Here is a 15,570-nt window from a genome sequence, read left to right as displayed (position 1 = left end):
CATTTGTTATATATACCTGAATCATTTCATTTCTGTCCTTGGAACCTACTCATCGAGCACCCATCAGGTCGGTGGCTGATCCCAACGATGAGGAACCTTTTTTGTTCATAGAACCAGAGTTTTGTCCATAATTAGTACACTATTTCATTCATTCTAAAGTTAATGTAGTGTCTAACACCTGGATGACCCTACCACATTGGAATGGAATCTGCTGAGAGGCAATCTGCAATTTCTTACAATGTAGACACAATACTAATGGCTTTTATTATCATAGATAATAGGTAATAACTAGAGAAGTGTTTCTTATTAAGCCTTTGTAAAGTAAAAGATAAAGTGTATAATAGTGATTTCTGGGTCAGTTTCCAAACAAGTCAACTAGATAGTTAATTATCACTCCATCCAACCCATGCAAACACAGGGAGAAAGCAAAACTCCACACAGACAAAAACAAAAGCCTGATTGGTATGTCTTCAAAACTTTTTCCTCACAGACTTGTTTTGATAGCTCCTTGGTCTTTATAATGCTGTTTGTTTGCATCTGTTCTCTGATGTGCTTTTTTGATTTTTATTTTTAATAAATTTATTTAAAAAAAGATTTCAAACAAACATCTTTCACGTTGTCATTATAGGGTATTGTTTGTAGAATTTAGACTGTAACATAACAAAAAATGAAGCACTGTGAATATTTTCCAGATGCACTATGTATGTATGTATGTATGTATGTATATATATATATATATATATATATATATATATATATATATATATATATATATATATATATATATATATATATATATATATATGTATGTGTGTGTGTGTGTGTGTGTGTGTGTGTGTAGATATATATAAATATATATAATATATATACACACTGTGATTGTGCCCTGCGATGGATTGGCACCCTGTCCAGGGTGTACCCCGCCTTGTGCCCGATGCTCCCTGGGATTGGCCCCAGGTTCCCCTGTGACTGTGAAGAAGGAGTAAGCGGTAGAAGATGGATGGATGGATATACACACACATTTTTGTGTTTCTTAACAAAGATTTAAAAAGGTTTGATTAAACAACTGCAGTAACAAGTAATTGATCCTTATGATATTTTCAATCCTTAAGTTTTATTGCAATACTAAACATCTACACCTCCGGCCAGTAGTAGTTTTCTGGAAGCCCCTGCTTTAACATACTTCATACACAGTGCTTATTTTTTCAGTAGTATGCAACAGAGCATCAACAGATTGTTATTGTTTTTTTTTTTTTTTTTACTAAATGACTAATTGACAATACTAGGAGTCTACATTCTTCAATTTAGCCTTCTGAAGAAGTACTTCAGTAGAACAAAGAATACATTAACGACAACTACAACATCTCATAAAATAAAAAAACACTTTAAACATACCGTCTTCGAATGTTTATCGTGTATTAAGCGTTTTCTTTTGTTAGAGAAGAAAGTTGTTTTATTGTCCATTTTAATTGATTTATTTTAAATGTTATATATTAGAATTTTGTTATTACTCATTAAACTTTCATTTTGCCTATAGACACTGGTCAGAACCTACAGCGGGCAAGTCATGGGAAAAAGTCACCAAACAAAAAACTAAGATGGTACAAATGGAAATTGAAAGAAACCAGGTCTGTTTTAAAATCATAACGGTAGAATTTGCGCAACTTTATAAGAGAAAACATGCCAGTGATGTAGTCAGCACAGTGTGATATGATCAGTGTTTATTTTCAACAGGTTGTGGCTCTCTGAAGCTGATAACAGACCTGCTCCTCACCAGAAGAAGTGGCATGACCTGTTTAAGAGGGTATGTACAGGCAAACGTTCACAGGAAAACAGCCATACAATGTAATCTATAGGTGGGTTGTCAACTGACACAGTGCAATTTTAATGTTACAGATAGATAAATGTCAAGCAAGATATAAGAGGCACATCACATCCACGTCCCCCAGACCTACCGGAGAGGGCCTGACCAAAGCAGGCACCCCAGAAACAGCCGCTTCCCCGACCTCCATGCATCATGGAGCCAGCCCATGTTAATCCCTGTGGGCCCAGCACTTTTGTCACACCACATTCCTTGTTTCTGTAGCCAATCCGTTGTCATATCAAAATTTCTCGAACCTTTTTTCTGAGAATATATACAGATGCATAGAAAGCAATCGTTTCTCTTTATTTCTTCTTTCTTTTCCTCGCTTTTTCGCTAATTTTTCCTCTGTATCCCTTCACTTTCAAAACATCATGTTCTTCACTTTATATCTTGTTGAGCCGTCATTTTCTTCTGATCTTTATAGTACTTCATACTGTAGCGTGTGTCTGAAATGAGAAACAGTATGTTACGATAAGATGTATACAGTGCAATCCAGAACTATTGGAACTCCATGAAATTAAGGAAATTTTAATATAATATAATATAATATAATATAATATAATATAATATAAATATATATATATATATATATATATATATATATATATATACACACACACACACACACACACACACATACACATACACACACACACACACACACACACACACACACACACACACACACACACACACACACACACACACACACCAAAATAAAAAACAATAACATGCAATAAGTAATACATTGAACATACAAGGACACTTTCAGTTTATTAAAAACAGTTTTGTTTGGGTGGGGAGCTTCCCTGATTTCCCCTCAATTTAGTACTGGCCACCCACTCCCACCAATTCGGTCTCCCCATCATACAACAGCTACCAACTAGGGAGAGCCATCTCGCTCCGCTGAGACATGTAAATCCATCCTAGGATATCTTCTTAGCGAAAATAGGATTAACATTCATTGTTTAACATGTGTTCACTGATGGAAACGCAAATGAATCGATAACATTTCAAGTGTCGGCAATAATCTTTTTCTCATTTTACTTTAGCGCACATTTCAATACTTCAAATGTTGCGTTTCAAAACAGTTTTTGTCGAGAAAAATGTCATTCATGCAAAAAACAAAAGTGTTACATGATAGAATTGATTTGTCCGTCACGGAAAGAATAAGGGATGTGCGTGTCCACTGCATGCAGCGCACTGCAAACCTGTGGCACAAGATCCACCAAGGAATCATGGTATGCTATTTCATTGGCTTCCGCTGCATTTGGCAGCTTGATATAAAGCCGCCTTAAATTTTCTTTAAATAGCTGTGCACACAACATATAAATGTCGATGGACATGTCAATTTACTAACCCTGAAAATTTCCCCCACTACTGCTATGGGCACGACATCAGGACCAATTAGTTGGCACAGCATGTCAAACATGGGCCGTGATTTTCTAAAACGTTGCAGCCAGAGACTTTTCCACCATTACCTCCCTGACCAAGGGCTTCGTCACTTAAGGACAGGTACTTGGAGCCCGATCAGACGAGCAACTGCTCCATTCTTACATCGTCTTCTGATAAGAAATTACAACTGCAATCACGTATGAAATTAAAGTGACAGTAAGCTGACCAATTTCATTTAATTGTATCAATACTCTCCATTTTAAATTTTGCTAACTTTTTTTAACGCATTTTGACTTTGTCGATAACAGAAAAGTGGATGGAAACAGCTACTTTCACAGGAAAGCATCCCTCCCATGGACAATTTTGCTCTCTTGGACAGTCACGGATGTTTGTCGCCAGGATCTGAACTCAGGATCTCTGGTAGATACGGTGAATGCTTTTCTCTTGCACCACTCAAGAGCCCAATAATAGCCTTTTTAAGTAACGCAACACCTGTCCGGACAAGAATAACAGCACTGCGTCTATTCCATTAATGTCTAACTTGCTTAGAAACAAACAGTTGTAGAGAGATATCAGTCCACTCCTCCATACAGAACATTTTAAGCCTTTATATTTTGTGTATTTCAAATACAGTGAAACTCCAAACAGACAGGAACCCGAGCTCAGGAGCTCAGAGAAGTTGGTGAGGGTGTTTATGGTGAAGGTGTTTATGTACTTGAATGCTCCCAGGCTACCCTTGGTGAACAAATCAGACAAAGAGCTATCCTAATATGAGGGGTGATGGTCAGGTGCGATGGCAGTTGGGTGGCAGGGATGTGATGGACAGTCTTAAACTAGACCCTTTGAATGGAAACGGGCAATATGACATTCTGCCTTCCCAAAGCAAAAGTTAGCATAAGAGATGGAAAGCTCTGGATCAGGGATGGTCTGTTTCCTTCTCTGTGTTTCCCACAAAAGACAGGCCTCAGGTGATTGTGGAGATACTCACAAGTCCCTTGCAGGGCCAAGTTTTTCCCCAGTGGACAAGAGTTGCCCCTATAAGATTTCAAGTCTCAGGGTTAGACCGAAGTGGCTCAAGAGGGTACCTCCTACTGACTTCATAGTGCTCCTGGGGGATTTTAGTGCTCATGTTGGGAATGGTTGGAGCGGTGTTATTTGGAGTAATAACTTGCTGGTCAGGTCCTTGTATAGCTGTAACAGGTCTGACCCGCTAGACGGAGACCCAGAGGCAGACCTGGAGTGATTACATCTCATAATTGGCTTGGAAATGACTTGGGATTTCCAAGGAGTTGGAATCTGTGGCTGGGGACAGAGAAGTCTGGATTGACCTTCTCGGCCTGTTGCCACTGTGACCACCACCAGGAAAAGTGGAAGAAAAAGGAATGAACCTATAGATAACATGAGCCAGATACTCTTAATACAGCATCACTGAAGTCAACATTTATAGCTGATGTATTGTTCCTCTAATGAGAATAATTTAAAAAAACAAAACAAATAAATAATAAAAAAAAAATTTTTTTTTTTAAAAAACAGTGATCACACTTACTATATAGGCCCACACAGAGCAGTACTTTCACTTTGACACTCATAAGTGCTTCAGAGTCCTTCCTGCTATGGAAGGTTTTGAAATGCATTTTCAACCAGAGGTCTTTTCTGTGTTGCCACTCTTCTTTGATAAGTTTCTTAAGTTTTCTAAGGAAACAGAAGAAATATATATCAGTCAGGACGTGCGAAGCTGCTACTGAAACAAAGTGTTATGGAAAATACCGCAAGCAACAGGACACATATGCAGGACATATACAACTTCATAACAAATGAAATAGACAAAAAAGGGTTAGGGTTACAAAGCCCTGTTGTATCAGCAATCACTTGGAAAAAAGCAACATGTATGATTTGATCCCAGTGCACGCTAAATTTTTTTTAGCCTCAACTTAAACAACCCACACTTTCCCCCTCTGCGCTGCTACCTGGCTTGCTCTGATGCACATTTATTTAATAGAACCCTACAATAGAGTGCAGCAAAAATGACAAATTACCTATTTTTGTAGGCTAACCTGGAAGTTAGTTTTGCAAAAAATTGGGAATGTTGCAGAAAACAATCTCGGTGACCAACAAAAGTTTATGATTCTTGCACGTTTTGTTTTGACTTACGAGTTTTGAGGCCTAAACACAATCGCCACAAGTAAAAAGCTAAAGTTAGGCTAGAAAGGAACTACACCATGGTCACATGACTTAAACGTCACCACCACTAAGATTTATACTACCACCATTTGAAGAAAAAAAAAAAAAAACCCACCACCACTACAATTGGAAAATACTATAAACTGATAAATCTACATGTTGGAAAGTTGGAGTTGGAATAGTTTGCAAGAATGCGAGTATACACACAACGAGGCTGTAGTAGATGAGTTTTCCTGTTTGGCGTGATGACGTTTAATGTCCTGGACAACCTTCATAGTCCCATTTAGCCACTTGTTATCAACCGTCTTTTCAAAGACACGTAAAAAGCTTCACAAAATCACGAGTGAGGTATTACTGGAGTATCTTATGTCATAGAATAAAACGTGAAAATAAATTGAGCTTGTGTTAACCACAGACCTTATTTCAGGCATTTAACCAAAAACTCATTCAAAAAACCCACCGACTTCAGGACGATGGAACCTGAAGTGCTAAAGTGCTAACTCATTTTCAGGCTTCAGGTCTCATTTTTACAGCGCTCTATTAATGCAAATAAATGACATCAAACAAACTTAGCAGTCTGGAGCAGTAGAATATTTATTGAAATTATAATTTTTTATTACGATATGGAATCGAAATAGTAAATGGGGGGGGGGGGGGGGGGGGGGTTTACCTGCAATTTGTAATGTTATTTTCATTATAAAATGATAAGGATCCTTAATACGATGATCTGTGTAGTAATTCCAATAATATCAAACAGGAAGCTAAATGTTTTATAAGATATTAAAACAGCAACATGCAATCATTGCTCATGTTTTTATTAACTGTAAATACAGTGAGTATATGGTTCAGGTAGGTACTACTGCAGAACAATTTGGACCAAGGAAAAACCCTCATAATTTCAGCTTTTAAAAGAAAATGATGGCTTAAGAGAATATTTTTTGTTAGAAAAAAAAGTAAGTAGATTTCCAGTTGTGTGAGTGGAAAAAAAATCTATAAATTAAGACCAATAGACCCATCATTCAATTACTAAGAACGCGGTTGTATACAAGCGTATAAAATTCTAGCATGCCAGATTGACGTAATTGTGTCCTTTTATTTCTCCAAACACAACTTGCTATTCACAGTCCCAAACATTCCTCTTCTTTTGGTTTTCTCTCCACCAACTCGAATATGAATGAGACACCCCACACTTAAATATGTAGGAAGTCATTCGCATGGACCATTTATGGATATTTGTGGAGGTAACTGGGCGGGAGAAGAGGGTTTTTCACCTGCGCATATTTTCAACAGACTGTTTAAATATTAAGTGAATATTCATCAAATTTTGCAGAGCATTTTCTCTTACTTTCTTTTTTTGATGGAACTGAGAACACAAAGCAGACAGGTCCATGCCTTCATGTCAGTCTTCCAGCAGGCATGTTCCAGAAGATTCATAGCAACACTAAGAGCATGCTTCAGATTTTTCTTTTGTCCTGGTAAAGGAGCAGAATAAAGACATTTTATCATCAGTTACGCAATTAAAAACATGTGCTTAATTGCTACAGAAACAGCAATTTAAAAAAAAATTATTACATACACACACACACATACATACACATACATACATATATATATATACACACATATATACATACATACACATATACATATACATTATATATATATATATATATATATATATATATATATATATATATATATATATATATATATATACACACACACACACATATATATATATACACACACACACACACACACACACACACATATATATATACATATATTATATATAAAATATTAAAAGATAAGACAATTGACTTAATTTTACCTGACTTAATCAACAGAGTGCAATATTCCAGCATCAGCTCATGGCTGGGAACCAATGAGTGCAGTACCTGAAACAATTTAAGATAAATATGGATCCGTATGCAATTTTTCGAAACCCTCCTTGGAAAAACATTCAGCAGTTTTATTTACAAGCGTCCCATCAATCACATTTCACTTTCACATCAAGTCACAAGGACTGTTTTATCCATTCCAAACATTTTCAGCCGCTATGTGAGAAACTTTCTGGTTGCCAAGTCAACCTATTTTCTTTAATACATGGTCAAAGCAGACCATGATAAGTTTGTTTGGAAGTGCTTTAAAAATAATGTTCAGTTTCACACCTTCTAACCACAGGGGGCGATGTTTAACACCTGGAGATGATCGTGTTCATAATATACAGAGACCTCCAACATGAAATGGCTGACGTAGTATTAACTATAAACTATAAAAATCCAACCTAGCGTCACTTCGTCACTAGTGTCAGTTTTACTTGCCAATGCCTGAGCCAGGACCAGTTGGTGCTATCCTGTGCAGCTTGTGACTTCAGTTGGAGCTACAGTTTTCCTATTCTCTTATGCTGCAACAGACTGGCTGGAGTGTGTGCTGCCATTGCTCCATTGCTCTACCACCAACTGGACATCCATTAAGCTGCTCATTCCACCACACCAGAATGGATTAATTCTTCCCTCCCTTTCCCCTCATACAAGTGAAGCAAACAGGCTTATAAACTGGAAGAGGCTCCCTCCATCACATAACACTGTGTGCCATCCTTCACCAAGTCAGAAACCCATGTAGATAAGACACACAGGTGAGAATAATGTAATATATATTGTCGCGACGGACCAACAGCCGGCACGCATGGTAGGAAAGTCGCTCCTTCCCCGACTGCCGCGCAGGCCCGAAGCGGACAGCCTAGTGTCAAGCCCAACGACAGCCGGAAGGCCCGTCACAATGGGGCGGAGCCTCCGACACAACCCCGGCCGGCGATTGGGGAGTCGGTCGGGAGAATTCCACCAGTCAGCAGATGGGGGAGTGGTATAAGAGGACGCTCTTCCGCCCGCGTAGTATTTTGAGTAGTAGCTCGCGTGACATGTGCACGTCGCTTCTTCATGAATGGTTCCGACCTCCATACGGCGGCAATCTTTTCTAATCGCTGTCTCTCTCGGTGTCTCTCTTTCCAGAAGGCTCGGGTGCAGACGAGGATGCAGTTTGGTGAGCTTGCACGCAACGTTTAACGACGGCACGAGAAAGCCTCACGCTTCAGGGAAATCCCAACATGCCCTGGAGAGCGCTGCAACGCTGCAATCGATTTTCCCTCTTTTCTCAGCTTCAGAATGGCTTCCTTTTCTCCCATAGACAGCTCTCTCGTCTTCATGTTGGTTTATTCTTGTTAACAACAAATGCAGTCTCCACAGATGAAACCCAGGGCTCAAACCAAGAGCAGACATTCAGAGTTATTAATTGTTTAAAACAATCAATCCAACAGGGCACCCTGGCAACAAGAAAAACCTGTTACAATATTTCTGATTGCTTGAAAAATGGGTGGGTTCAAACTAAAGGTGCCATGTTCTAAGTTGTTCAATACATTGTTGACACTTAGCATACAGATCCAAGAGGTCTATAGCCTAATAAAAAAAACAAAAAAAACACAACAATAATAAAGTAAATAAATAAATAAAAACAGTACACTCTACCTTTAGAGTTTTAATAAGTTGTGCTGGTGAAGCGTTATGTCTCAGCTGATGCTTGTACAAGTAAATGTGAGCATTGGGGTTTGATGGAAATTCATCGTTATAGGCATAGTTTTGCAGTAACTTCAGAGCTTCTTCTTCATCGTTGTAGAACTCGAGCATCTGTCAAAAAACAAAAAGCACAACAGTATGCACGTCATCAAAATTAGACGAACATTAACATAGATTTTGAGTGAAATCAAAGCCAGCAATGTGTCGACTCACATCAACGCAACCATATACAAAAGGGTCCCACACTCCTGGCTGTTTGATGATTTCCTGCAGAGTCATAGAGGCTTGTCTGAAGTGGCTGTGCATCTCATGGTTATTTCCGCAATCCTCTGATAAAATAGATAAAAGCACAGCGTTTATTAGGACTAGGGGGAGAACAACGGTAAAGCCACACAAAGAGCAGAGAAGAAATCGGTAACTTATAAAAGAACAGTGTGCAAAGGACAGGACATCTTTCAGGTCTCAGAATTGAAATCCCAAACAAACAGCCAACCTATGATAATTCAGACATACTGGGGGATAAAAACAAACAAAAAAAACCTATATTTGAAAATACTAAATATGCAAACAGTCACAAAATGTATGCTCAACACTGCATTCACCGCCATAGTGCCTCAATTCCTGTTTTAGAGTCATTTAGTCTTCAGTCTGACAGCCAGCTAAATAGCTTTTATTTATATACCACATTATATTTTTGTCTTAGGTCAAAGCCTAATGTGGCAACACTTACTGTAGCACTACCATGTTCTGAAATGACTATATGTGCTATGGTGGCATGTCATGAACTGCAAATGTCCTTACGCTAGGCCGGCCATCCACAAGGGTTACTATTGACTGCAGAATTTTGGATTTGCTGTAGGCATTAATAACAAGTTCATTTTAGCTTTAGGAGTTCATGGGACTTAGGGTTTTGAGAAGTCATACCAAATTCCTACTCTACATAGACAACTAGTGGAGCATTAAAAAAAATAAATAAATAAATAAAATGAACCAGGCTTTCTATCCATCCGAGTTTACAATTTTCGTCAACCATTGCAATCAGACTCCACTGGTTTTTAAGTGATGAATTGAAATTCTTTTCTTTAATTTCATTGATTATGAAAAGCCTAAATTTGGTCCATCACAGTTCTTCATCCATTCATTTATTCCTTCATTAATCTTTAGTAAAATCACTTTATCCTGGAGTCATGGTGGAAATACACTCTGGATGTGACCGAGTTCACAATATACGTAAACATTCACACTCATTCCCAACTAGGGGCAATTTAGCATAGCCAATCCTACAATCGGCATGTTTTAGGAGGGGAGAGGAAACCCGGACAAAACCGATACAGACAATGGAAGAAAATGAGAAACTTCACACAGACAGTAACCTGAGTTCTAGATCAAACCAAAAACCATGGAGCGGTGATGCTGCAAGGCTAACCACAACGCCACCTAAGGCTATCTAAACCATCTAAGGCAGGGGTGTCAGACGTACAGCCCACGGTCCAAAACCAGCCCGCTAGGGGGTTCAATGTGGCCCGCAGGATGAATTTTGAAAGTGGAGAAAAAAAAAGAAAGAAAAAAAAAAAAAAATGCATAAAAGACACGGACTAGAATTTTTTTTTATAAAATTATATTCCTAAATTATCCGCTAGGGGCGCACTGTTTGTCAGAGTAGAAGATGCGGCACAACACTGGGACTCACACGAACTGCAGATCGTAGCAATGTGCCTTCTGCTGTTTGTTATTACACTGTGACCAGTTGTAACGCACACATGTAAATGATAAATCAGAAGCAAATTGCGCATGTCTGTCTTAAGAAATCTGAGGTTGTTCATAACATGTTTTGTAAAAAGATATTTCATTAAATATGTAGATTTTCCTTATGTGCTTGTACTTCTTTGCACGAAAACAAAGGGAACAATTATGCTATGATTTTACCAGCCCGGCCCACAACATATATTTAGACTGTATGTGGCCCCTGAACTAAAATGAGTTTGACACCCCTGTTCTAAGGCAAAATATCCCAAAACAATGATGTATTTTTAGTCACGTGACTCATTCATCTCAAAACAAACAAGATGGTGGACGACGTTGTGCTGCGGTTGTTGCGCCTGATATCCAGTTTGACAGCATTGTTAAACATTAATGTCATCTTTTACAACCTTCAGATTGGGGACAGAATCGCTGCATCGATTCAAAGAGACAGACTGTAAATAAGCGTCTGATGGAAATGACACTGTCCAAACGCATGTGCAGTGTGTTTTCAGATGTTTCAGTGTGGACGAGCAATTTTTGGAAAACGTTTAAAAATGCCGGTGTAGACGGAGATCGAAGTGCAGCTCTATCCGGATCCAGTCTAAGAGGGTGGAGGTAAAGAGCCCAAATCGCAAAATTTACACATATTTTTAAAAATTCACTTGAATAGTGATTAAATACATATCAGGGCAATTAAGTGAGAGGATTGCAATTTAGCAGCTGTTTTTTTTTTTTTTTTTTTTTAAAGAAACTGGTAAGCTGTTATTGAAAGTACAAATTCCAAGTTTCACACGTGACACACGCGGACATGCAACTGCTTTTGTTTATTATTATTATTTTAAAAAAACCTTGAGCTCCTGAGTGGCACAACCTTAAACTGTTTGTTATACTGGGGGTTATGGCAGCAGCTGGCTTTACAAATCTTGGATTTTATTTCATTTTATTTAAAATGTAGGATTGGTTAGAGAACAGTTTAGCTTTAGGAGGTCGGAGTAACTTTAAAAATAAATAAATAAATAAATAGATAAATAAAAATTCATGCTCACAAATGCAACTTTATTGTTCTCACTGGACTCTAATTGTTATTTGGACCCAAAGGTTGCATATGTACATAGAAAATATAATTCAAATACAGGAATCCGTTGCCATTTTACACATTACAGATGAATCACCTGCTTTATTAAGTATAACAGTTGCTTTTCGTGGTATTTACAAGAGCTACATTGCAAGACAGCATACGGGCTGCAACACATTAGAACGTCTTAATGCATTTCAAAACTGTATGAAAATCCCTGGTGCTAATTTTGATGGACACGTCCAACACCGGTTTACCCAGCGAGCAAGACCACTAAGAGGTTGGACTGTCCTCTGCAAATGTCTATAAATGTACTAATTTGTAGTAACAGATGAGAGAGATCCAGCACAGACATGAAGTGGAGCCTTCCTACCTGTATCAGAGAAGGCCTGCCTCTTTGAAGACCAGAGCAAATAATCCAGAAAGCCGCAGTACCCGTGGATGAGCTTTAACTCCAGACCCTGACTTGCAGAATGCTTGCCATACCTCCAGCTCATTGCGACCGATAGCTGCTGTTTGGCATTGTGAATCTGGCCGTTCAACAGAAGGTGGAAAGCGTGTTCCAAACAGATCTTCGCAAAATAAGGAGAGCAGGAGTTTAATTTCACACAGATAAACTGAATAAAGGTTGGAATGACAGATTAAAATTAATAAAGAATTTGTAATCATTGCTTGAAACGCACTTAATAAATATCTACCATTTTAAAACAAATTACTTTCACCAATGACATTTTTTTTTCCTTTGGTTATCCAACATCCTTTTGTTTCAGTAAACTCCATGTGTTTGGTCGGAGGAAATACTATAAATCCACCAATCACATTATTTTAACCGTTTAACAATTTTTTGGACTTTTGTCACTCAGGTATATTTTAAAGCGAGATATTACTTCAGCATAAGTCACCCTTGCGATTCAGGACTTTATCAGTACTAATGAATTCGATTATTTCTTTAAGCTTTTATTTACTCCATGTTACTTTGTTAAACAAAAGAAAAGAGAGAGACCAAAAAATAAAAAAATAAATAATAAATAAATAAATAACAAAAATACACTACAGATATAAAAATCAAACCTTAGCAAAATTTTTCACTCCAGTGTTTTTCATCCGCTCATAAAGAACATTAAAATGTTCCAGTTCTTTCTTTGGATGATGCTGGAGGACTTCAGTGCCGAGTCTCCAAATAATCTGGGGGGAGAACAAAACAATGAGACCATAAAGAAATATTTCACATTCAGCATCTCTAGAGAAATGTAAGCATTTCATGACCACAAGTTCATCCAGATGACCTACTGGATAGTGTTTGAGTTTTGTGAGGAATAAGAAGATGAATAAGGTCATGAATGGAGATAAAATCAGTCCCACCAGGAATTTGCGCAAAACCAAGCAAACCCGGCAAGATTCAGAGGAGCTTGCAATTTTTAAAAAATCACCGCAGATTTGGGCCGAGACACATCATGTGACATCATCACAACGCGCATTCAGCTGAAACCGTCATCGATTCACGTGCGTCGAACATGAGTACAGTTAAAAGGTCTCATTTACCAACAAACATCGCTGCGATTTCACCATTTTGATTAGTTGGGGGGGGGGGGGGGGGGGGGGGGGTACGGAGCAAGCACAAAAACACTCCATTGCAAATTTTATTATGATTTTTTTTTTAAATGCCACAGCAAAATCAAGCGTTTTTCGGCAGCAACAATCCCAAAAACCTGCAAAATCCTGTTTGGACTGACTTTACCACTACTGGTGAATAAAGTCGGGGTGATTTTCATCTCACTTACCTCACAGGCTACTGACTGCTTGGCAACTGTGGTGTCTTCCAGTGTTTGAGTGTAAACATCTAAATACTGCACAGCTTCTTGCCAGCGATGATGCAGAATGGCATCTCTAATGGCTTGAAGACATAACCTTGTAGTTTTATGGAATCCACTTTCTTTACACATTTTTGTCCCTTAAATGAAATAATATAATAATACAATTAAGCAATTGACAACAAGGCAACAACCCCCCCACAAGTTATGAAGAACATAACTGGAGTAAATATTCAATGCTCACAAAGAAAGGACCTCATGTTACGTTCATTTTAGTTTTTCATAGAAACGATTTTCTTTTCAAACTGATTCACACTATGCAACAATCTGAGACCCAAGAAAGTCTGCTACCCACTTTAAACTTTGTCTTTATGGATGTATTAATAATTGATCTTTAAAAAAAAAAAAGAAAGAAAAAAAAGCTGATTCTGTAATGAAACATTCATATAGTTCATAGATGCCTTGAGCTGAACCACGACTCTGAAATAAACATCCTATAAATAACAATAAATAACATGAACTTTGACCCAATATGTTCTGCTGGTGGAAATAAAACACTGTCACTCTAATGAACATATAACCAGAATATTAATGCATGAATATCAATTAAGAGCCTAACATTTGAGTATTTGCTCATTAATAAAATGTGCTGAAAGTGTACTGTGGGATTTTTTATTTATTTATTTATTTATTTATTTATTTACAGATTAAGGAGTCAATATCTGCAAAACCCAGGGCTTTGGGGACTTCCGCATACAATTTTCTCTCTTTCTGTTGAATTTTTAAAAATGAAAGGAAGTAAACAAACAAAACTATAACAGCAAACTATACTACATGGGTTCAACATTTCAATGATATTCGCCGATCTTCACGAAACCCCGCCCACACGATCTACAGTGGACCATAGTGTGTCTGCAAAATGACCGACAATAGCAGTATCCAAACATAAACATGCATTCTGGACCGGAAACTGTCTCCCATGCGTGCTTTCTCAGCGACTTAATACAATTTTGCTACGGCCACGACTTAATCCGTTGCTTATTTAAAACATGCTCTACATACCTTCCAGTTTGTTTGGGCAATTTAGGAATTTTAAAAAATCGACTATTGCACCTTTAAGGAGCCTACCTTTAATGGGATAGACGAGCAGCAAACCGGCCTGTTTCACTGACGTATGACAACTCTCATCCTCCGAAGTCTCATCGTTCAGATCTGCGTCTGGAATATACAGCTCCGACTGAAGATTATCCATAGTTTACTGTTTCTTTAAAATATGCTAGCGGTTTCTCTACTGAAAACGTTTCTGCTTCTCAGGGACCACGTGCTGTGCAGGAACCAACATAAACTCAACAACTCTAATTGGATGTTTCTCGTGCGTTGACGAAAGAAAGAAAGAAAGAACAACAAAAGCTACAAAGCCATGCGTCTTTATGCGGCGTTACACCAACAAATTAGCTAATTTTACGTCTGGTTTTCTTCTTCTTTTTCTTTTGGTTTTAATAGGTTTTTAAAGGTGCATTACCGCCACCTACTGGACTAGAGTATGGGCAGCAGCTTGGCAGGGGGGAAAAGTAATAAATAAATAAATGAATGAATGAATGATAGATAGATAGATAGATAGATAGATAGATAGATAGATAGATAGATAGATAGATATTAAAACTAAATTACTAAAGTCTCTCACTTATAGCAGTATTTTCCAGATAATTTATTAGGGGACGGTGCACTTTTCCAGATGTTTTCCCCAGCAAGTTCTCCAGTGTCATGTTTTGCTTCCCAGTTTGCATCTCTAACTCAGTTCTTTCTTCTTCATATCTTTTGCAGTCTAACAGAATGTTTTACCGTCTCTTGTGTACTTCCGGGTTTTGATAAGAGTTTGTCAAAATAAATGTCCCCTAGCAATACTACTACAGCTGCTGTTGCTGATAA

The 15,570-nt window shown here is 37.9% G+C and overlaps 1 protein-coding gene across 1 annotated transcript; it reads right to left on the bottom strand.

Annotated features, from left to right (window-relative positions):
* Positions 1-1,704: 1,704 nt before the first annotated feature.
* taf1a (TATA box binding protein (TBP)-associated factor, RNA polymerase I, A) lies at positions 1,705-15,120 on the bottom strand. The gene is made up of 10 exons (XM_017493322.3): positions 14,770-15,120; positions 13,612-13,781; positions 12,902-13,015; positions 12,204-12,402; positions 9,226-9,341; positions 8,965-9,123; positions 7,272-7,338; positions 6,786-6,912; positions 4,806-4,951; positions 1,705-2,310 (listed from the first exon to the last, which is right to left on the bottom strand). Exons 1-10 carry the CDS (start codon positions 14,891-14,893, stop codon positions 2,243-2,245), a joined length of 1,290 nt encoding a protein of 429 aa, XP_017348811.1. The 5' UTR covers positions 14,894-15,120; the 3' UTR covers positions 1,705-2,242.
* Between the last annotated feature and the right edge of the window lie 450 nt (positions 15,121-15,570).

The sequence above is a fragment of the Ictalurus punctatus genome, chromosome 2 (genome assembly GCF_001660625.3).
Source record: "Ictalurus punctatus breed USDA103 chromosome 2, Coco_2.0, whole genome shotgun sequence".
NCBI lineage: Eukaryota > Metazoa > Chordata > Actinopteri > Siluriformes > Ictaluridae > Ictalurus > Ictalurus punctatus.
The sequence above is the reverse complement of the archived record's forward strand: the minus strand, read 5'-3'. Positions and strand labels throughout refer to the sequence as shown.